The 24,134-nt window shown below is 46.4% G+C and overlaps 1 protein-coding gene across 2 annotated transcripts in view; it reads right to left on the reverse strand.

The window, feature by feature from the left end:
- NRXN2 (neurexin 2) overlaps positions 1–24,134 on the reverse strand; it is a 2,164,206-nt gene that overhangs the window by 670,820 nt on the left and 1,469,252 nt on the right. For both annotated transcript variants that reach the window (XM_085625468.1, XM_085625469.1), the window contains exon 17: positions 20,921–21,040. In XM_085625468.1, coding sequence (XP_085481594.1) covers positions 20,921–21,040 — 120 coding nt within the window. The remainder of the gene's footprint in view (positions 1–20,920; positions 21,041–24,134) is intronic.

Genomic DNA, 24,134 nt, shown 5'->3' on the forward strand with positions numbered 1-24,134 from the left:
AATGAGGGCCTCCTTAACGGCATGGAATGCCAGATCTTCCTTTGCAGTCCAGACCCACGGCTGACCAGACTTCGTGAGATTGCGGATCGGTTCGGAGAGGGATGCTAGATTGGGAATTAACCGGCCGCAGTACGTGGCCATGCAGAGGAAGCTGCGGACCTCCGTGGGCGACGTAGGTCTCAGGGCAGACCGTATGGCTGCTGCCTTCTTCGGATCGGCGCGTGGGCCATCTCTGGAGAAAATGTAGCCGAAGAAGTCCACTGACTCTTGATAGAACGAGCACTTTAGCCCGATGCAGGGTGAGCCCTTTCTCCGCCAGCTGTTGAAGGGTGAATCTGAGGTGTACGTGGTGCTCCGCAAGTGTCTTTGAGAATACGAGGACATGATCACTCAAATTAATGACACCTTGCAATCCTGTGAGCATCTCCCTAATCACGTTCTGAAACACCTCCGCGGCAGAGGACACCCCGAAACTCAGTCTCTTATACCGACGTAGCCCCACGTGAATGGAAGTGGCTCTGTCCCGCCGTATGTGTATATTCTTGTTTTGGACGGTAGGAGCGGCGGACACGGTGACAGCTGCTCATATTGGCCGTTGTCCATTACGTTCACTGATGCCCCTGTGTCTATGAGGGCACTCACAGGAGAGCCTGCCACTATGATGGTGCAGATGGTTGGGGGTCGACATCTCGGTCCTTCTCGACTGACGAACGACACAAAGAACACGTCATCGTCTTCCACCCCCAGGCCAAACCCTGGCTGGGCAGTGTCCACTTGATCCAGAGGGTCCTCGAGTGTCAGTTGTCTCACCGCTGTTGCAGGTCCATGCTGACCTGTGGTGTTCACTCTCGCTCTACCTCCCCTGCAGACCTTCGCAAAGTGATTGAGCTTTCCGCATTGGGAGCAGGTTTTCCCCTTCACAAAACACCTCCCTGCTGGAGGATGATCCAACCCACAATTACCGCATGCATTTCTTTGGGGCGGTCTTGCGGGTGTTCTTGACATTGCCGGTCATCTCTGAATAGCGTCCACCCTCTCCTCTTTAATCACAGGGGGTTGTGCAGCTGCAGGCTGCGGCGTGGGCCGGTTGAGAGCCGCCTCCATCTCGTCCGCACGGGCGTTGGACAGCTCATGGGATCTGGCGAGCACGATAATCTCGTCCAGACTGATGCCTGGTTGTCGGAGTATCAGGCGACGCAGCGTCACCGAATGGCACCCTTGGATGACTTGCGCCCTGATCTCCTCCCTCTGGTCAGGCAGCGTGCAGGAACTCGCCACCCTTGGATGACTTGCACCCTGATCTCCTCCCTCTGGTCAGGCAGCGTGCAGGAACTCGCCAATTTCCTTAGACGGGCGAAGAAAACAGCAATGGTCTCGGCCTCCCCTTGCCTTGCATGGCGGAGCTTGAATCGCTCGAAGTCTGGGTTTATTTGGGGATCAAAATGCCTGCTTAGGGCCGCTACCGCCCCGTTGTAGTCGTCGTCCGCCCCAGTGTTGGGCAATGTCTCGAACAAGTCATATAGCTCACCCCCTCCGTAGCACATGAGGAGTGACTTTTTCACCCTTCAGTCGGTCTCTCGCGCACCCACAAAATAGTGGTCAAGAGGGCCGATCGAGGAATTCCAGTGCGCCGCGGCAGGATCTGAGAGCTCGCTGAACGGTGGGGGGGGCAGCCATGGCCTGATCAGGCTGAGGTTGAGCAGGTAGTGTCGCCTACTGAGGGGCTGGCGGCTGCGCTGCAGGGGCTCCACCCCCTACATCTGCGTTTTGCACATTCATCTGTAGTCACTTGTGCGCTCACCGACACTCTCAGGCGTGGGTGGCAGTGCAGACTGCTAGGTGCAGGGTCGACACGGGCCACGGATGATGCTGCCACCGCTGGATGTGAAGAGCAGGCTGGCGAAGCAAGTGCACTGGCTAGTCTTCTCCCTCACTGCAACGAGGGTGGCTTGTGAGCTGTGGACGCTGGGCTGGTGACCCTGGTAGGCCGTACAAGTACTGCCTGCGGCGCGTGGTAGGGCCAGCCACAGCCAATCTTGGAATGATTTGATTGCAGGGCGCTTTCCCAGTGCCTGTCGGTGAGGCCAGGTACAGTGGACTTGCGTGTGTAAGCGCGGTGCCACTGCAGGCACAGATCTTCACTCTCCCCCTTGATGAGGCCAGGTACTGGGGACGTGCGCATGTATGCGCTGTGCCGCCGCGGGCTCCACTCTTTGCTCTCCCCTTTTTTTGAGATAGGTGCCGTCTTTGCCCGCCGGCTCGACCACGTGACCGTGGGAGCGTGGAGCGCAGCTGGGCCGTGTCCCTGCCAGGGCGCAGGCGCGACCACGTAGTGGTGGGAGCGGCACACCCGGCCAAAGCAGACACACGTAGGGCAGATGCGGCCTCACCTGCAGGACGCTGCTCCAGGCGCCGCTTTCAGTAGCTCCACACGGGTCCCACCGGACGCTCCCTCCAGTGCACACTAGTCTGAGGCACAGCTGCAGAGGGCGGTGTGGGCACCCGCTGAAGCGGCACACACTGGCCCGGCAGGGCGTACCACGATCACCACACAGAGACTGCCGCTGCGGTAGCCCGCTGCGATTTCCGGCACCAGGGACAGCCCGGGCAGGTGAGGCACGACGGAGGGTGGGTTCCCACCCTCGTCACCAATGTGGTGTCCAGGCCTGGCTGGACACTCGCTGCATTGAGGCTAGGCCTCAGGTGTCGCTACGCAGCAGGAAGGGGACACACACACAGTGGTATGGGTAACAGGCCAAGACCCTGAGCGGTCTAGCGCCCCTTTAACCCCTCAGGCGAGCTCGCCCTCAGGGTGCATGCGTGCGTGTCTGTTGTGTGTGTGCGGGCCGGGTGGCGCCGTCACTACAACTTTGTGTATGACTCAGCAGGACTGTTCGGTATACCTCTAAAGGTTTGCATGCCATAATTGTCAAGACATATTTGCAGTATACAACTGTGACCTTGGGATTAGCCCACGTGCTAGTGAAGGCTTGGCTGCAGTTGGAAGGCAAGCTCGTGTGTACGTTCTTAAATCATGTCATTGTATCTTCAGGGCTGACGGAGCATTGTGCCTCTTTTGGACTCTGCACAAGTCCTCTCTCGCTGCATCCAGTAATTCCATTTCTAGGCTCTCCGGGGAGGCATGGCAGGAGATGCAGAGACGTTTTAAGGCAGGGGCAAAGTGGGCTCTGGCCCAGGGCCCCAGACCTTCAGGGGGCCCCCTGACAGACCCAGCTCTGTTCTGCAGTCTTGCCCTGATGACCTTGAATAACTTACATAGATTATTTCAAATACCGTTTTCCTTTGCTTTATTTTCCATGTGATTGATATGTGAGTGTCTATTATAGACATTTTGTAGAGAAAAGTTGTGTTTATGTGACATGCAACAGCCATAAACAAGTTATAAAATCAAATCAGAACCACACATATGAGAAATGGGAGAGTGTCACAGAGATTATTTGCAGTAATATTAGTGAGCAGCTGCTACGTTACAATATTGAAAACACACATCACCAAGGGCGTAGCAGACACTAAAATTCTGGGGGGGACAGGGACAACCTTGTGCACTTTCCAGTGACCCTATACAAATCACCGCCCGTTAAACAAATACAATCGCATACTTTCGGAGTGAAATATTGAGAAAAGCGGGCATGTAGTCACAGTTTGCATGTATGCGTTATTTACATTCATATAGTAATGAGACCAAATGTTTAAAAAAACATATATATGAATCTTGCATCTTAATGCACAAAGCAAACAAAGGCCGCTGACTTAGGGTGGGGGCGTCGTGTTTGCAAGTGCATTAGGGTTTGAAAAGTTCCTGCTGCTGCATTCCTGGTCTCCAGCAATTTTCAGGCAACAATAAAAATGTGAAGATAATTTTGGTGATTAATGTTCTTTTTTTTGAGAGAGATCGAAGGCTTGTCTAGTGAAAGTTTTAATTCAGTAGGTCAGTGAGTTACTGCTTTTGTCTGAGATATTCTTTTGCTATTTGAAGTTTATAAGTTAAAATCCTAACATTGAACAGTGAGCTATTAACCATCATCAAAGAGCTGCATAAAAACTTCACTGTATAGATTAGAACGTTGTGATTTTTCCCCAGTCTTTCCCTATCCTAATGTTGGAAAATGGGTTCATTAGGATAGAAATCAATTCTGATTATTGAAGAGAACCCCTCAACCATGGTGTTATGTTTTACACATTCTGAGTTTGTGTTTCTCTAGTGTTGCAAAGCCGCCTTGGGCACTCCCCAACTTTTTGCTGACTGGTACTGGTGGTACCTGACTGACTGACCCTGGCCTCTGCCTAAACAGCCAGTGCTATTCTGAAAGAGGCACTTAAAAATACAGTGAAAACACCTACATACACTAGGGTGCACTATGGGTTAGGGTACCCCTATGATTGGCATGACCTCTCCTATAAGGCCCTAGTACATAATAGGGCAGGGGGATTAGAACTACTTTTAAGTCCCTAGAATATAATAGGGCATGGCAGTTTAGAGGCCAGCAGCCCTTTCTGCGCTTGCATGTGTGCACTGCTGAAGCCTAAGGTCAGTTTAAAAGTAGCCCTGTGTTATAGGGCTGCTTTTAAAATGCAAATTGTGCCCAAACTCGACTTTTGGGTTTGGGGAACTTACACATTGATCAACTACAATGTTGGGGCAAAATTAAGTGGAAAAATGTTTTCCACTTAACTATGGCTGTATCATATTTGCCACATAATACATCATCTGCTGCATAATCTAACGATTTCCTCCAAAACAATTTTGTAGCTCAAACAGATCCCAAATTACTAAAATAAATGTGACTTGTGTTGCTGTGAAGTTTAGGGCCCTTTGCAAAGGTTAGTAAAGAAAACAATTCCTAAGAAAACAATTGGTCCCAGACACTCCTAATGACACTCAAATTAATACCTGTAGGAGAGTGTAGTATGCAATCAATTCATACAACCAAAAATGTATAATGTAAAGGCACATTCAACAGGGAAATCTCATAGATAAGAGGCCAACTAAAGTCAATTAAATTGCAAACATCAATTTATTTCCAGCTGAATCATATTCATAAAATGCAAACTTAGGGGCTGACTACGATGGCAGGCGGACTTCAGTACCACCGCCATCGAATCGCGGAATGGGACCGCTGGCCTTCCAGGTGGGGGCCCCACGATAGGCATTACAATGTGACTGCCACTACGGTGTTCGCAGTGCCTATCTATTACATTGCAGCAGGTGCTGCTGGCTGCATCATCCGCCGCAAAGTAAAAAAAAAAGGAACATGTTAAATATATCGGTGCCTGCCACATGGTGCAGTGATATGTTGTGGGGCATCATAGATGCCCCCCAGGACCCATGTCTGAGGGCCAGGGGTAAAGGGGCCTGCTACGGGCCCCCAATGTCCCTTTCGCCAGCATTTCCATGGCAGGTGAACCACCATTGATAAGCTGGCGGGTAAGGGACATCGTAATCCCTGCTGCGGTGCATGGTAGGCACCACCAGCATTGTAGGAACCACAAGCCCCTCCACCACACCGGCGGGCTCAAGAAGCCCGTCGGGTGCGTGGTGGTTGGTCTTTCCGACCGCCAGGTAACCACCCGCCATTGTAATATTTCGGGCTGTGATGCAGTCACCAATGGCGGTGCGACCGCCACCGACGGGGTGACGTGGCGGTCCCACTGCCATTATAATCACCCCCTAAGTTTGGTGTGCATGCAAATCCTACATTGCCAACCCCTGGCAAGTTGCACTGCTAGTGCTGGAAAAAGGCCAATGGAGGTACCAATGGGTGAGGTGGACTGGCCTCAAGGGTCTTGTGACCTCAGTGACAGATTCACTGTCGATCTAGGATGTGCTTCTTCATATGCCTGCCCGTAAGACTGGAAGTGAACTGCAGTATGGATTGTGGTGGACAGGTCCACCTGCGGGTGCTAAGACACCTGGGCTTCTAAGGTCTATCGGGACTTCTAAGGTGTAGCATCAGAATAAGCTCTGTCAGGAGTGTGGTATGGTGAACTGGTCATGAAGGTCTGAACATGGTTCTCCAGTTCCAAATTCAGCAGCTCTGGCCAGAGTGCCACATTCTCTCCCACACTGAACAACATACTGCCCCACTGAGAGAAACTCGCACTGCCTTCAGCACAACTCAATTGTGCTGCGACTAAATTCAAATTATGCACTAGACAACAGTAAAATGCTGCCTGAAAAAAAATGAATAACACCCTGGAAAAAGCAAACACTCATAGGGAATGCAAGAATAAGCAAAGCATGTGAACTGTAATCAGAAAAAAACATGGTTACCTTAACGGTTTTAAACTCATTATTCAGAAATCAGTAAGGGATTTTGCCTGAAAAGTTCAAGACATGGCTACAGGACCAGGAAGGGACCCCTTTTAATGTCCATTGCTTATATCCTTTCAAAATGTATGCAGTTTGGTTTAAAAAGGACCACATCCCCAAACACAGAGCCGCATTTTATAAGCTAAAATAATTTAAAAGTGGAAAACGATCATATTAAACGTTTCCACTCTACCCATCAACCAGGTATTGCAGTCCCTTTCGGATTGGCGCACTTACCCACCCTGGGAAAACAATGTTGTTCAAGGAAAGAAGATAAAAAGAAAGTAGCGCTTTCACTGGCAAACTCTGTAAAGTGGCGCTAATGAGTGTGGGTGTAAATAACAGTCTGGCCTGTCTGCTGTCCACTCTGTATTGCTTTATTTAGGTATTTAACTATTTTTTCTCTCCATTCCGAGGTGTTTCTTTTCAATAGAAAACGGTCAGAAAATGAGGACAGTTAGAGCCAAAGTGTTCAGCCTTTTTTGGATCAATTTCACAGGGGAACAATAAAGAAAAGGAGAGGCAAGAGAGAGTACCTTAAGAGCTGCCTCTTGAAATCAGCACGTAAGCAGGAGCGAGACAGAGACAGGAAGAGATGGAGGAATAAAGAGAGGAGGGCAGCCGCCAGAGGCAGGTCAGGAGTAGTGGACACGGTCCTTGCCATGAAGGAAAAGAGACAGCGTTTATTTTTTCTCCGTTCTCTCCCCCTCCCAGAACGGCTGCGCCTTCCTGCAGCATAACAAAAGGCAGAGGGCGGGTGGCCTCTGACTCCAGGCAGGTCAAGTGCAGGGCCATTAGGTAGCGCTTTCGCATGCTAATGGCCCTGTGATAACAGAAGGGAGAGGGGAAATTCCTTTGTCCCCTCGTCCCCCACACCCTTGTCCCCCGTGTACCCCCACTCCAAAATCTGGGGGGAATATATCCCCGCGTCCCCCACACTTCCTACGCCCATGCACATAACTATCCCTGAATATTACATGTAAATATCATTAGAATTTGGACGAGTGCGCATGTGCATTTTCAATGACCCAGCCAAAGAGGGCTTGAAAAAGCTGAAATTGGATCATGAATACAAAACTGTTCCTAACAGGGGCCCCCAAAATATGCTTGGCCCAGGGCCCCCAAAATCCTTAAAATGTCCCTGAGGAGATGAAGACTTTCCATTTAAGGAATCAGAGGAAACAGAACACAAAATCTCTCCCTCTCACTGGCAGGAAAGAAAACCTATCGATTTCTTCGGCTTGGAAAAAACTCTCTTCTTGCAGACAAACACCAGGAGAGAGAAGCACAGAATGCTTCCAAAGATGGTGACACAGAAAGAACGAGGGAAAAGAGACCCAGAAGCAGAGCCACAAAAATATGTTTTTTCCCCCAAAATAGCTTTCTCCTTGGCAAAAAAATAGCTCTTAAAGAGGACTGTCTTGCATCATCAGGAGCAGAAGCGCTATGTGAATGCATATCATTACAATAAAGAAAAAGAAGACAAAGGGAAAACAATTGTGTTTTTTAGACCATGATTGTCTCTTCTTACAGCGATGTAGCGATCTCTGGTGCACAGAAGTGACTGTCGGTGAAACAGATGGGATTGTCTCTTATAAACATGATACATGATACTCTGCTATAGCGCTGTGATCAACAGCAAACTAGAATTTAAATGATTTTACTGGAATAGCCCGTGATTGTTACCAGAATGTGTGTCTCTAAAGCATGTGTTTTGTCTCTAGTTTTTATATCCTATCGTGACAGTCTCTTGTGCAGGAAAAGGAGTTTTCTGATAGAGGTGTACCTATCTCTACTACAGGTGTAGATGTCTCCTGTTTCTACATGTGTTGTCTCTCAATTAAAAATTAGGGAATGTTCGGTGCAGAGATTCATTCATCTGTAGAATACATTCATATGCGTATAGCATATATATCCCTTGCACGTGGAAGAGACTGTCTCCCGTATACAGATGTGAGAGTACCCTAAAACCCTTGCTTCTAGTCTGTTGCTGGGACGAGCTGACTGTCTTTTGTACAACACCTTAAGTAGCCTCCCACCCATAGGCATGGGAATATTGACTACAGACATGAGACTACGTTTCGTAGGTGGCTCTGTCAGTCGTGTGAAGGAGTGCAGTAGCTGCGCCTGTCCCTTGTGTTTCCGTGCCGTAAGATAGTCATAGAGCTATAAAATGCAAATGGCGGCTCTTCGGAGTCCCAGGAGTGAAATGAGGCTGCCTGGCTGGAGCACGTGGCAGGGCCTGCAGGGCGCATGGTGCCCGCGCGCACGTGACGTCGTCGACGCCCAGTCAGAGCCTGGCGAAGGGCTCCCGTCGGCCCCCGAGATTGTAACTTCAAAGGATAATAAATTAAGCCAGCGCCACAACATGGCAGATCCAATCGCGCTGCACATCACTCGGGTGCACTGGACCTGTCTCTGCTGACCGGATTAATGGGCCGACACGAGCGGGGTGAGGAGTGCGGGTTGGGGCGATGGCGGGTACGAGGCGCCCATCAATTAACGACACCTGCCTGCCCGGCCAGCTAATGGGCTCCCGGTGCCGGCCATGTAAAGGAGGCCGGCTCATTAAAGGCACTCGCACAGTGCTGTCTAGCGCCTTAATGCCCGGGTGCGCTTAGACCGCCACCCCCTAAAAGCATCACTCCAGCACCCTTTAATAATAAGCCTGCACTCCTAGAGCGCACGATACGACCAGCACTCCCGCAGCGTCCTTCCGTGACGCGATGCTGTTCAGTGTTGACTGCAACTTAGCGGAAACCGTGTCAGAGGTAGGGCGACCATGTTGTGAAAACCAAAAATGGTAAAATATAAGAGGAGGACTAGAGGTGGGCGAGCCAACAAATTAACAGGGAGAGCCGAGCCAGAGAGAAGTCAAGGGTCTGGCTCGGCTCTTAGAGCCTCGTTCACGAGCCCCGCCATGAAAATGGTTGCTATGATAATCAAACAACAAACACGCAAAATATGAAAACGTCCCTTAAAAATTAAAAAAGATATATATAATTGTTTAACATGCGGAAGCTTTGACAATACAATGACACATTATAACGCTGCACTGAGAAGTACTTGTTATAATTGATAGTTTTACAACAGGACCTATTAGTGAACTGAGAGGCAAGATAGCTGTCAGTTGCAAAAGCTGCACATGGCCCGATTGTTATACAGCAACATTATCGTTTATTAAATTTAACACAATAGGTTTTTGATCAAACTGGTATTCTGAACAGACCTATTTAAAAGTGCTTTCATGCCTGCTAATAGAGGAAAAGGTTTTGGTTAAATAAAATATGTGCTGAAGATCACACAATTACAGAGAAGCCACAATTTATCTAGGTTTTCTGGTTTCATTTTTTTTACAAATAAGCCACTAAATGGGTATTTGTCTTTTCTTAGAACGCTTTTTTTTTTTTACTTCTTTGTGCTTTTTTCTGCAGTTTTTGTATATCTCTAACTCGGCCTAGGGTATTGGAGGCTTTACATGAGCACCAGTTACATTACACAAGGTCACATCCATTGTTTTTCTATTCACAAGAGATTAAGTGATTTGTTTAGAATCACAGGATGTTGAGCCAACGGACCCGGTTCCCCAGTTCCAAAGTAGGCAGCTCTGCCAGTAATGCCACATCCGGGGTAGAGGGTGGGTGGCAGTCAGAATCCACATAAAAGCTCAGCTCGCTTTGAGTTCGAGGTTCCTTTAGGACTCGAGGTGAGCCAGAGACATGCTTCAGGCTCGGGTCTAACTGGAGCTTTCAGTGGCTTGCCCACCCCTTAGTAGGACTGCAATTCGCAGCGAGTGTGAGGCCATGAATGCCTTATCTGACAGCACTCGCCAACAAAGAAAGCAAGCATTGGCATAGCCAATAGGTCTCGACTTTGGGACCTTATAAGTGTTTAGCCATGCAACAGTTGCATAACTTAATACTTATAAGGTCCCAAAAACGAGACCTATTGGCTATGCGACCGCGATAGTGAAAGTGATCGCGATCACGATCAAACATCAAAGCGGCCGTGTGGCCGCGAAAGTGAAAGTAATCGCGGTAAAGCGCGGCGCGCACGCCCGCACACATGCACTCTAGCTCTAGGCTGGCCTGGTAGCACTTTTTGGAGCCCTCTCAATCAGTCTCGCCAGACCAGCGCATGTGCTGGGTCAGGCGAGACCTAAAAGGGAAAACTGCGGAAAATTAAATGCAACTTTGCCCCTTAGTGTTATCTTTGTCAAGCTGCTTCTTTTAAAGTTTTGCTAGCCAAACTCCCAAGAGTACACATTGAGATCTGTCTCCCTGCTGTACCCTCTTCGACAACCAGGACAAAGCAGAGTTACACAGATTTGCCAGGACAGAACACGAAAATCAGATACTGTCCCCATCAAACCGAAACTATTGGCCAAACCAAGTATGTGTCCAGATAGTGTTGTCATGGAAGAGGAGAGGCACAGGAGTCACATGGTATTTCTTTTCTGTTTAAAAATGAAGCTATTCAAGACCAAGTGCATTTCATGCCAATGTGTCACTTTACTTTGTGGGTAATCAAGGAGTACGTCCAGTCAACATACATGTACAACCCATGCCACATAATACATCATATGCCGTGTTTTAATATTCTAACACAAAAAATGTTTCCACACAAACTAATAATAATTTAATATAAATGCTATACACATGGGTACCAAATGCAGGCTATACTTTGCAAAACAGAGCTGGACTCCTTTAAAAATACTGAATACTGTACTCAGGCGCCTAAATGGGCGGCCCTTTTTCAGAAATAGGGTACCTGGCCAAAATGATGAACTGTCGGAAAGCATCATTTTGAAGGTTTCTTAAAAACACAGAGGAGAGGAAAAAAGTCAAGTTGTACAAGAGAGAGGAAAAAAAGCGAGCACAAGAATGGCGTCGGGAAACTTATTGCTTCTCAAGATAAGGGCGTCTAACCTAGTGGATAATGGGTTGTAATGCAAAAGAAGCAATGGGGGAACTTGCACATCAGTTTACATTTGCAAAATTGCCCACAATAAAAAAAAAGTATTTTCTGAGGAAAACTCAATTGAATGAGACATGTTTCATACTATGTAATTTTTAATCATGGAACATTTTAAGAGTTGGCGTCATTTATCTTTTTGGTACGTTTCTGAAATGGAGATATCTGAATGAATGTTTATACCATAACACATGTGCCTAATAGGGCAGGATAGCACCAAATGCAATGGGCTGATCGGATTTTGCTTTTAGGTTTTTGTAATTCCCTCAACAGAAACATTGCAACCTCTGGAAAGATGTGATTTTGCGTTAAGGATACTGTCATTTCTGCATCAGAGCTTTGCGGCCTTCCCAAAGACACAGGGTGCAGTGGAAAACTTAACTGGAAGAGTGTTGTAGATATTCGCAGAAACATGCCATTATCCGAGGCCTCCTTCATGGGGACAATATGACATGCTGGGTCGCCAACTTGAGATGGCCAAAAATGATTCGAGGGCCCAATGCAACACAACAGCCTAAACGTGCTCCGGGCCCCATTCAGCTCTTGTACATACTTTAGGCCAACGCTATTTTGATGACCTTTTATGTTTTGTACAGATAGTGGGTTCATTTTTTGTACCTTATACTTTTTAATCTGAATTAAAACAAGTTACTGGCACATTGGGTTTATGTTCAGTGGCACAGACATCCTCACAGATATTGCACCAGAATACCGTGGCCTAAACATCTCGTCTGAAAAAAAAATAGTGGGCAATTACTACGCTTCCTCTTATGGCTGGTAAGATATTTCTGAACATTCCTGCATTTAACCACCAGTAGTCATTAGTTAGATGGCACATAAGTTAAATATGAATGTTACGGTTTAAACCTGAGCATTCAAACACATAGTATTGTGAGACGTTTATAATGGCGGCATGCACCATCTCGTTTAATTTCTTCCATTAATTTAAAAATTGTTAGTAACAGCCATCGTTTGGCAGCAATCTCAAAAAACAGAAGACAACGTTCCAAGAAACATCACTGTGAGCTCAACGGGAATAACACAACTCAGCAAAAGTCACCTGTCCAATGATTTCCAATAGTGTAGCTCTGTGTCTCAAGCTTCTAGAGTAGCCACATCTCCCCCCACCACCCCTAGTCACCATATATTGTTTATTTGCTGAGCTAATGCATAATGTAAATAGTTTCTATATGCGGAAATGTACTTTTCTTGTCCAGCCTTAAAATAATCAGTTTTAATGGAGAAAGACCCTTTTTTAGGGAGTTGCAGTCTCCTTGCACGTGTCCATGCAACACACCACATTTCACTTTTATTATGCTTCACGCAAAGTGCTTTGCTGGACCCTAAGGGTGTTTCTGTTCAATACTCATCAAATACAGTCATTTAGTTGACTTCAGAGCGGGATAAATCGCACAAAAGTTGACGTGAGAAGATGGAGGACTGCTCAATAGTGCTCTGACAGATTGGCAGAAAATAATTCACCACCTTTTCTGTTTCGAACATAGTGTATCCCCTACTTGACCTCCAGGAAGAATCCCGGGCACCCATTTGACTTCCAGCCACTGCATCTTACATACATTTGGGGTAGTAAGCAAAGTAACTACAAAAGCTCAGATGGCATTGAACCACAACCCCTCTTCTGCCTCCCTCCCTCCATCTCCACCATGCTGTGTTCATGGGTGAATGAAAATATGTAATTAAGCCCAGAGTTCTGCCATGCTCCTCATCCGCATGCCAGCTGTTTACTGATCGAAAAAACATCCACATTTCACTCTAAGTCCTGCAGTGCCAGAGCTGTAAGACAAGCCGCGACTCAATGATTCACCGTAGAGTTGTGCGTGCGACTCTACGCATCTGCTGATGCTCAATTCGTGGGATTAAGCCAGCGGATGCTAGAGGTCTACTCTTTAACTGAGATCACGCTGAAACCAAGAGAGGAGTGCAGTGCATGATGTTGGTGCACAACACTCAATGCAGTGAAAGGGTCAAACCAATAAGGGCCATGTGCACCGGATTCGTCGCTGCGCAGTAAGGGCATTTGTGGCGTTCATTCAATAGTTCTGCTTTTACTCATCTTAGTCAGGACCTACGATTTGCACATCTAATGTCTCTGCCAATATATTCCCTTACGAGGAATACATGCCCAGATCCTGTCCAACGCCGTAACAAGCCAAGAATAGGAAAAAGCCGCCTTGGCCACGTCCCAGTCATGCTGGAGATCAGACAATCCTTCTGGTCAGTGAGTAAACAAGCGCAGGATACAGGCGCAATCCCAGAACCCCAGATGTGACTCCTCTGTCTGCTAGCCAAGAACAGTAATGTTTACCGACATCATCATTAGCCACTATCACATAAAAGCACAAACAATATCACAGCAATACCACATGGAAAGAATGGTTCAGCCAACCAATACTGGAGACGCCTGAGAGCAGAGTCCTGAATCACGCCAAGGAAAGAACAGCAACCCTAATCAAAGCAGGACACACAAATATCGTTGTGTTTTGTATTCTGTTGTTATGTAAGGCTCTTATACACAGCCTCTATCGTTTATTTCAGTTTCTGAAAGTCACAACTCCTTGCTATGACATCACAACAGTTGATAACAAAACTGACTATCCACTGTTGGGAGGTCATGCAGGCCTTCCAGGCCAGGCGGCCGGGCTCTCGGGGAGCCTGTCAGCAGAGTGCAGCCTGTCTGCTTTGGCTTAAAGCAGAAAACACAGCCGCAGGATGGGGAAGGAAGGCCGGGAGGGTGCTGGGGTTAGTCAAGGATGGAGGCTAATGTAGTTTTTATCTTTGTTTTAATCTTAGAGACAAAGATACATAACAGAGGCCATGCTATATATGGCTCGACCATTACTTCTCTGTGACTGCGTAGCAGTCGAACGCAGGGCCATATGATTTTGGGGGCCATACAAAACAAAATTATAGATGGGTAGAAAGGGAATTACGGGGATTTTTTTCACCTCAGGGTTCTGAGTGACATCACAAACCACTCAAGCATCGCTCTTGTACTCAGGACTCCTCAGTGAGACACATCCCTATAATTCACTGTTACCCACCTATAATTCTAAATGTAATACTGGATTCTTTTTTTACTGCTATGTTCGGGTCTTTTGGATGCTGTTGAGTGGGAATCTTGAACATTTATGGCATTTTAAAGACAAGTCCAGAAAAGTAACACAAGTTATTACCACAAAATGCAGAGAGTACCTTTAGTATCCAATAGAAGGACAAACACTAGAAAGTAACGCTCACTAATATTACAATAAGCCAATAGCAAATACAGTGTCCACTATCAGAACAAAATACAAACTATTTCATTAATCAATAGTATAGTAAGTGAAGACCACTCAGACTAAACGGTATCAACACATGTTCTTAACAGTAGAACTGTCTAACCTAGAAACCAAACTAAGGACAATGAGGCTGACTCAATAAAAGAACTAACAAACAAACAAGGGATCCAGGTGAACAATAGTACCACTGTCCAATGTCAGAAGAGACCAATAATGGTAGCATTAAAGACTTTCTTAACAAGAATGGCTACACAAAAGAATATCAAACACAGCCATGAAATGTACCACTAACCAGTATGACAAGAACAATTAATTGTAACGCTGACCAATATCATAACAATTCAGCAATAGCAACACTAATATAGAACAGTAAACAGATCAATGCCTGAAGTAAAACAAGAACAAGAAATGAAGGTGAACTCAAATATCTATGGACTTGGAGAGTGAAAAGTTTCAGAACCCTGGACAGCTTCCGATCATTTGTTACACTTAATTCCCAACTACACCTCTTTGCGTAATTATGCGCCATTCTGTGGTAAAAATTTACAACAAGCGCACCATTCTTGATGACAATTTACAGTGAACACACAAGAGCAACATAGGGGTTGTTTGTGGTGCTTTTATTTTTTTGCACTGTTTTTAGCACAGAGTGTATTCATGTGTCAAAAGTGGAGACACAAGGATGCATTTTGTGCTAAAACATAGCACCGAGAGACAGATTTGCATTATGTATAATTTAGGCTAATTTTGCTGAAATCTAACAAAATTATGTGAAAGCAAATTACACAAATTTTGCACACCCCTAGTACAGATGAGAACTGTCTTTAATCTTCTGGTTGAAAAAACATACCAGTGACATGTGTTTCGCTTCAGGTGTCTAGGCAAATTGTGTTTTAGCATTACCTATACACTTTGAGCACACCACTTACTGATATTTGTGATGGTAACACACAATGTAGTTTGGGCTTCTTTTCATTCTTATTATTGTATATTTAACTAATTTGCATACAACCCTGGAGAGAAATACATGACATGTCTGATGGCCCGAGCGCCTAGAGACACTTAGGGGTGATTAGTTTGCGCTTTACAAATACTGGATGTATTTATTTATTTAATGCAACACTTGCTGGCTGCCCCTTTTTTTATACAACCAGAAGAATTAAAACCATTATGAACTTCATAACTTTATGGAGCATTTTCACAAGAAATGATGCAGCGCAGCACTGCAAGCCATCTTACTGCACTGAGCGGCATCATTAGGAAAGTGCAGAGATGCCTCATTTACAGCAATACAGCACATCCCTTTGCTTTTTTCTGCACTGGCGCACAATAGGCTGCCTAGCGCCAATGCAGGCACCCTTGCATCAAGGTGAAAAGGTACCTGCGTTGCTATAATGATTATTTTTTGTGCCGGAAGGGACACCTGGTGTTTTACTCCTATGTGTGCCCCAGAATGCAGCACACATAGAAAGAGGAAAAATGAGGAGGAATAAAGGTATTTCTCCTTGTTGCGCCACTTTAACATCTCCCCTGGAGAGGCATTAGAATCCGACTTATTCCCAGGTTTACAAATCTTTGCAAATCTGGGAATGCGTCAGCATTCATGGGTGTTTCGTATGAATACCCAAAGCAACACCCATGGAACATGGGAAACAGCCATCACATCCCATGCGTTACAACGCATGCGATTACAACGCGGTCGTTACAACAACCGCGTTGTTACATAGCAGTGACATTACAATGCAAGTCGGTACAACAACTTGCTCTAGAGGGCGCTCTAAACTAAGGAATAGTATAATTTACTATTCCAACACCTTCCTTATTGTTGCACACACTGGAGTTGGAATAGTAAATTATACTATTCCTAACTCCAGCACGGACCCTAGAGCAAGTCGTTGTAAAGACTTGCGTTGTAATGGTACTGCGATGTAACAACGCAGTCATTGTAACAACCACGTTGTAATTGCATGCGTTGTAAACGCATGTGATGTAAACAGCTATATTCATGGAACACCCCTTTCATGCAGAGTAATGTGTGAAAGAGAGTCATATTTACAATACCATGAAAAGCGACGCAAGGTGGCTTTGTGTGGCCTTGTTTAAATGGCTCAGCAGTCAAAAAAAGTGATGCTCCAATGGCGCAGAGGCCATGTAAATATGCTTCCTATGTTCTGACCTTTCCGGACCATCCATGGAAGCAGTCCTGTTTTCTGAGTCCACACCGATATGCTAAGCAAATTTATGAAAGACATACCAATAAAAGCAATTCATTTGTTGGAAGCAGTGGTAGACAAATTCCACGAGGATCCTTTATGTTCAGTAATCACACAGCAACAATCTTATCACAGGAAACCATCAAGCTTACGAGCGCAAGGAAAGTGCATGCAGGTATCGAAGACACTGGCCCGAAGCAAATTTGGAAGGCATGTGCAGATTCAGTTTGCAATCATCAGTTGAAACTTCATGTTTTTTGTTCGACTTAGGAGAGTGAGTGGTTGTTGGGTGGTGCATATGCTTTGAGACCGCTTCCTTTTTCATTACAACTGTGGTCAGCCACTAAATTGCCATTGGTTGTGCCAGTGTCTTTGTTGACTTTCAGCTTCCTGTACCATACATTAGCAGAACCCAAGGTGCCACAATGACTTCAACTGGCCTGACTTTGAATTTGTCATGGCATTGTGAGGATTTATCCAGTGAAATTGATTTAATGTGTGTGGCCAGCATTCTTAAATCAGGCTTGGCAGAATTAAAGATAACAATCCCACTTTCTTCTCTTTTCTCTCATTAATCAAACCGATTTTTAAATAAGCTTTAGTGTGATTCTCTTTTGAGTGAATGATTACATCATAAATAGACTACACTCAATTTTCTCAAAGCTCTTGCATCGCTCCCTAGTAAAGCAAATTCAGGATCGCCAATTCGTGGTCAGCAAGGTTGATCAATTTCTGGACAGCGGGACAAATTTGGAGGGACTAGGTTCAAATAAAGTACCCTATTTTATATTTGAACTGCACAATCTATTTTCTTACCTACAACACTACATCTTGCCCGCTGTCGAGGCCGGTGCTTGGGAAATTTTTGAACAGAATCGAAGAAGAAGAACATGAAGAAGATTGCTTTGGGTGATCGCGAAATGGTCTGGTCCTCATTTCTGACCAATAGCGATCCACAGTGTCATGGCGACATAAGATCACAATGCAATAGTTCTGCCGCAAGCCAAAACATCTTCAACTGTGCATGCCTCGTATTGGGACGCCCGCAGCAGGGCTTTAGCAGCTGTGCCTATACGCTCAAAGGCTACTGTGCAATCTTGGTGCCCTATGGTGTTTTCTGATACAGCACAACCTCGTGCTCCAAAGGGAGGCCGTCAGCGACATCTTGAAGGGAAGACCACGTCAGCTGAGTCATTGTAAATTTACAGGGATACACGAGAGGTTGTCAAGGTACAGCTGGTAGACTTGAAGGAGCATCCTTCTCCCTATGAGTCAGTTATTTCTGACTCTGTCTGTAGGAGAAACACTGTGAGCGTGGGACTGGTGTCTCTTTCAGGCAGGCAGCTGCCGTAACTGCCTCTTAACTACAGAGTACAAAAATAAACTCGAATTCTTGTCAGGTATTAAGTACATTTTAAGTCTGAGAACCAGCAGCGTGGGGTAAAACAGGTGTTCGTTAGCGGAGATGAAGCCGGTGTTTTTTCGCCCTTAAGTTAAAACCTTGTTTGTGAAAGGTTGACTGACAACTCTAGCTGGCCATGACCAAACGGGTGTGCCCTGAATCCAGGACAAAAACGCACAGGTATGTTCTTGACGCTCTGAATGAACGCGTGGGAGTCTAGGTTCCTGCATGGACACAAGTTCCTATGTCTGTTGAAGACCAGGTGTCTCTGGAGCACCGACTGCACAAGCGCATCCCTTTGATTCTACCTGAACAGGCATTTCTCTGAGACACTGACCGGACAATCGAACGGAAAAAAAATCTCCCTGAAGCACAAACTGAACAGGTGTATCGCTAAGGTTCTACTTCAACAGGTACCTCTCTGAAACACTGAACACGTTTCCCATAGCTCTCCTTGACCAGGTATTTCCCTGCAGCGCTGATTGAACAAGTGTGTTCTTAAGGGTCTAAAAATGAACAGGTATCTCTCTGACTAAACAGACCACTCCCAAAGACTCTTACTGGACAGGCACAGCTCAAAAGCTCTTACAGAACAGGTGCATCCACATAACCATACCTGGTAAGGGGAAAACAGCGTTAACAACGCTGTCATCACATCGCAGTGCTTTTACAATGCGGTCGTTACAACCGCGTTGTTAGTACGCGATACGTTTATATCACAAATCATTAGAACGACTTGCTGTAGGGGGCGCTAAGGGATTGGATATGAAATCCAACACCTTCCCTGCTGTTGCGCAAACTGGAGTAGGAGTAGTAAATATGACTATTCCTAAGTCCATCGCGCACCCTACAGAAAGTCGTTCTAATGAATTGCGATGTAAAGGTATCACGTACTAACAATGCAGTCGTTGTAACTACCGCGTTGTAAAAGCACGCGATGTAACATGCTATATTCCTGGAAAGGTATAACTATACCTGGAATGGAATCTGTCTGTATCATTGACTGAAAAAGGATATCCTTCAGTCTGTAACTGAAGAGGTGCCCAGGAGCTGGGGCGGCTCGGGCAGCTAAGAGCGGGCAGCAGTGTTTGGGGGGGTTGACTCAACAGACGGCGAGGGAAAAATAATTATTTAATTTTCCTTTATCGTTGTCTGTCGAGTCCCCACCTGCACCCACCGCTCTTACCTGCACGAGCCGCTCCTGCTGAAGAGGTGACTCGCTAAGGCTCTTACAGAACAAGTATCTCTCCAAGGTGATGACTGAACAGGTGTAGCCCTATAACTGTACCAGCACAGGTATCGCTCTGAGGTGCTGACTGAACAGGTGTATTTTTAAATCTTTAACTAAAGAGATATCTCGCGGAGGCACAGACTGAACAGGTTTTGTTTCAAAATAAAGGCCCACGGGTTCTCCTCCTGGTTGTTATTGCCTTTTTTTGTTAGGAGGAGGCCATCTCGAGGTATTGAACCTTGTTTACGTCAAATATAACTAATTGAAAGTATGGGAGTGCCTCCTCCCACCTGAAGAGGTATTTCTCTGAGGTGCTGACAAAGCAGGTGTTTCCTTAAAGTTCCAACCAAACAGGTTTCCTTAACCCCTTCGCCGCGGCGGGAATTCCGCCGCGGCGCTGGGGGGGTGCGGGGGGGGGGGGCAGCGCGGTGGCCCGGTGCTCTTGACGGAGCCGCTACGTCATGAGCCACAGTTGAGATGTGCTCATGACGGAACGGTTCCGTCATGACTCCGCCCAGTTGCGTTGTCCCCCCGCACAGGCGGGGAAACAGCGCCGCGTGGGCGGAGCGGCCGCCAACGGTCGTGTCATGACGGAACCGTTCCGTCATGAGCACACGGCAACCGTGGCTCATGACGGAGCGGTTCCGTCATGAGCGGGGAAGGGGTTAAGGCTCTAAATCCACAGGCAGTTCTCAGATGGACTGGATGAACATGTGTGCGGTGAGCGAGGCGGACGAGGGGCATACCCAGACATACTGCCCCCGCCCCACGGGGGGAGGGAACCACAACTGAACAGGTGCACACAGGCACTGAGGATTGAAACTACGCTGGGAGATGGCCTGTGGCGGGTAAACTGTACTGCGCATGTCCTCTGGAACCTGGGATATGTATCCAGCTGAGCACGGTAAAGGGGTCGGGGGAGCTTACATTGTTATTTGGGTTATTGGTCATTTCTGCTATGGGCCAAGTGGACTTTGCGATATTTGCAGGCACAGTTGCTGTCTGATATGGCTCGATGGTTGCTGCTGTTGCTCATAGTGTGGTAATGTATGGTATTGACATGCCAATAAAAACATATTTGTTTTAAAAAGCTGGTTCTGGTTATTTTTTAAGTTCTGTGCAATGAGGCCTTGAAATTTGTCATGCAGCGCTACGGAGTGCATAGTATAGCAAGTGTGGGCCAGTGTGTTCATGGCACGCCTCTGACAGCGCCTGGTTAGACCCTCTTGCATTTCTCCTGTGTCGCAAAGGAATGCCTGCTCAGGCACAGGCATTTATGGCAGGCAAAACAGTACAATTTTTACCCTTAGAAACACCACACATGATTAGGAACTTCGAATGGCTAGATTTGAGTGAAACCCCACTCCATTAAAATCAGCTCAGATGACTGGTACAGACAATAAGCTCCCATGAACGTGCGTTGAGTGGTTTGAGTTACTACTGGGAAGAGCCCCCAGGCCTGGTACTCACGGTCATTGCACACAGGACCGCCGTAGGAGGTCATGGAACAGTCGCACGTGTAGCCATCCCACTGCTGAAGACAGACGCCCTGGTTTGCACAAGAGTCTTCCGTGCACGTGGTGCTGGGGCCTGTGGGAGGGAGAAAAGAACGAATATTACAAACCTATTTCAAGTGCACAACAATAGAGCGCTCGAATCTAAAGCAGGCGCTTTGACAACTAGCTGAATATCTTTACACTACTGGGTTTTTCTGATCCATGGCTGGGAAATGGGGTTAGCACATCTTTGGTGCTAGGCTGTTTAACACAATTTTAGGAGCATCAGTTACACGCCAGAAATCATGACTAGCATGGAATATGAAAACGAGGGCTGCTTAGTTGTATGGCATTAATCCAGCCAGTGCTTAATTTGAGCCAGTAGTTGCAGGAGGGACTGCCCAGCACTAATTTCTGGGTATTTTGGTACAGGGCAAAAGACACAAAAACCCAAGTGGAGAAAAAAAGAAGAGAGAGAGAGATAGAAAACTGTGACAAAGAGAGAAAGCATGAATGGAAAATAACCTACAAAAGTGAGATAAAGGGGAAGAGGGTGTCTGGTGTTGGATTAAATAGACATACCATGAAATCAAGACTAGGCAGCCTACGTGATCGGCACCCCGACCTTCATTAGCAGCGTTTGTGGGCTTGTGAGCCAAAATTTAGGCCCCGGAAGTTATTCTTTTTCAAATTAAGCACTGAATTCAGCTTTAAATGAAACAAATGGTGATGTAGTTGGATCCGTGCCAGATTTTCAGGACAACTAAGAATTGTGCACATGAGTTACATCTAGATTAGATGAAAGTTAATTTGTGTCATGTGGATATCCTAAAAATATGGCATCACCGCACCCCTCCCCAGCCCTCCGGATAGAAGATTAGAGAGACAATGGAATGAATGGATGTGGAGACAGCGATGTTCTCTCATTGAGCCAGGTATTTCTCCAAGTAGCAACAAGGATCTTGGTTCTGACAGCATTTCCCCAATGATCTAAGTTCCATCAGTAAAATAAACCTCATTTTAGAATGAACAAAACCTATTAATATCACATATGAGAAAGGCTAAATCCCTGGATTCAATTAAGACCCTTAACAAAACATTTTGTCTGCCGACATTTAGTCCATGGACTGTCCGAGTCTCTACAGAGATGCCATTCTATCCTCTTGTTTCCTGAAGTAGTGGGGTGATGGTGGAGTCTGTAGCCAAAGAGAAGGAAGTCACTGAGGCACTACAAGAAATAAATGGTTACAAGTAAAAAATACTTTCGAGATCCACCCGTAAGTCAAAAAATGATCCGCCACCTTTCCGTAGATGAACTAGACACAGATGAAAGTCCTGATTACTCGTCGTTTAGTTAAGAATGAAAGGGTCGGTTATCTTGTGAAGAGAGATCTTAAGTTGTCCCCTGTCAGATGTAACTTGCTGCTCTCCACCTTTTTTCAGTGGCGTTGTGGGAGATGTATTCCTAATAGGTGCCACAGCCAGGTTATTCAGCTTGTCGGCTGTGTAAGTAAAGTGGTACTGATTTCAACTACTTAAGACTGCTCCCTCAGGAACAACAATGGGAGGGGCAGTAGGGGAGGCAACAAAGAAAGCGCAGGATAGATGCCTTATGCCTCCATTTCATTTGTGACACACTGAATGAGTCTTTGCTTTTTACCTTACAGCAGTGCTGTTGGGGTAAGTATGTTGCACTGTCACACAACTCCTTTTCCTTTTGCTTATATGGCTGGTTTTCCCCAGATCTTCAAATTCCTGGAGTCAGGCTGGACTTGAGGACAGCTGAGCAGGGACCAACCAACATTCAGATCATTTGTAGTGTGCCAACCTTTGAGTGCCAGTCTGCCAGGCAAGGCAGTGGACTCGAGAGCTTTCGTCCAAGACCAGCCACACGAAACTGGTCTCTACTGAGATGTTTGTAAATACCAGTCCCATGATCAGGTTGGGTAACCCTAATCCTGTATGGAGATCCTTCTTGCCCACATTGCAGCCTAGGACTGCCTGAAATGGTGGTTTTCTAGATGTATTCATGTATTGACACGAATGGACTACCTGGGCAAAAAGTTACCTGGATATCCCTGAGAAAGAGAAGCAAGAATTATGCAGTGTCTGAAGAGATGATGGTGTGGATGACCATGTCACTGTGTTGCTAGTCCTACATCCTCCATTTCTAGACCACAAGCTTCACAATGGGCACTTTTGTGCCACCCACATACGCTATTCCCACATGTTCAAAGTAAGGGGACCGAGGGTCCACAGAACGAGGAGGTGCTTGGCTTTAGAAGGGACTAATCTTTACTCCTGAGGTACAGCCATTCTGACCTGCAAAAATCTTTCCTCGCCGCTCCCCACAGCTGATCACATTTCGTGTTGGGATCTCGCACGGAGGTCACATCGGATTCACCCACCCACCATACCCTAAAGCAGAAGTTGTTCAGCATGGTTTTGTTGTGTTTTCTTGTTTTCTCTTTTGTCAGATAATCATTTTCATTTACAGGTTCTTTATTGTATTCATTGTGTACGTTAAATTTGTTCGTATTTATAGATGCGATTCCTTGGTCAGCGTTAAGGTCATGATTGGTGAGCTTAAATTTAAGGTCCTTAGCGGGCGGCACCATTGAAAAATGGGGATGCCCGAGGGGGAGGGACAGATGGTCTCTCATAGAATTTCAGGGGCAGTTACAGCTGGTAGGCTGGAAGGGTGCGGGGGGAGGGGAGTTACGCTTTCCAGTAGACTGGTTGGCCACCCCGCAGGCGCACAAGGAAGCTGCGCAAAACTGCATGGGCCCCTTTAGGAGATCGGGGGTGCTCGGGGGGGAGGTATCCTCCCGGTGAACGGTGCCCCCTGTGCAAGGGCACTCCGGTAGGAGTTTTGGGCATAGCTGGATCAGGATCGGGGGGCCAGTCATTGACCTTGCCGTAGTTTAGGATAGGAATGTCTATGTATTAGAAAACATGTTATGGTTAGCCAAAAAGACAGACTGTACCTATCGATGTAACGGACTGGACTTTTTGCGTATTGTGTATATAATGTAAATATATTAATGTTTTAGTATTGTTTTTAATAAATATGGCCGGGGTTTCATGACCCTTAATCCAAACCTTGGTGTTAATAAAGTTGATTGCCTTGGGGGAAGATGGGCTGTGTACCAACTTGGACACCGGAAAAATGGGACATCATCCAAGGG

This window comes from Triturus cristatus, chromosome 9 (genome assembly GCF_964204655.1).
Source record: "Triturus cristatus chromosome 9, aTriCri1.1, whole genome shotgun sequence".
In the NCBI taxonomy this organism is placed as follows: domain Eukaryota; kingdom Metazoa; phylum Chordata; class Amphibia; order Caudata; family Salamandridae; genus Triturus; species Triturus cristatus.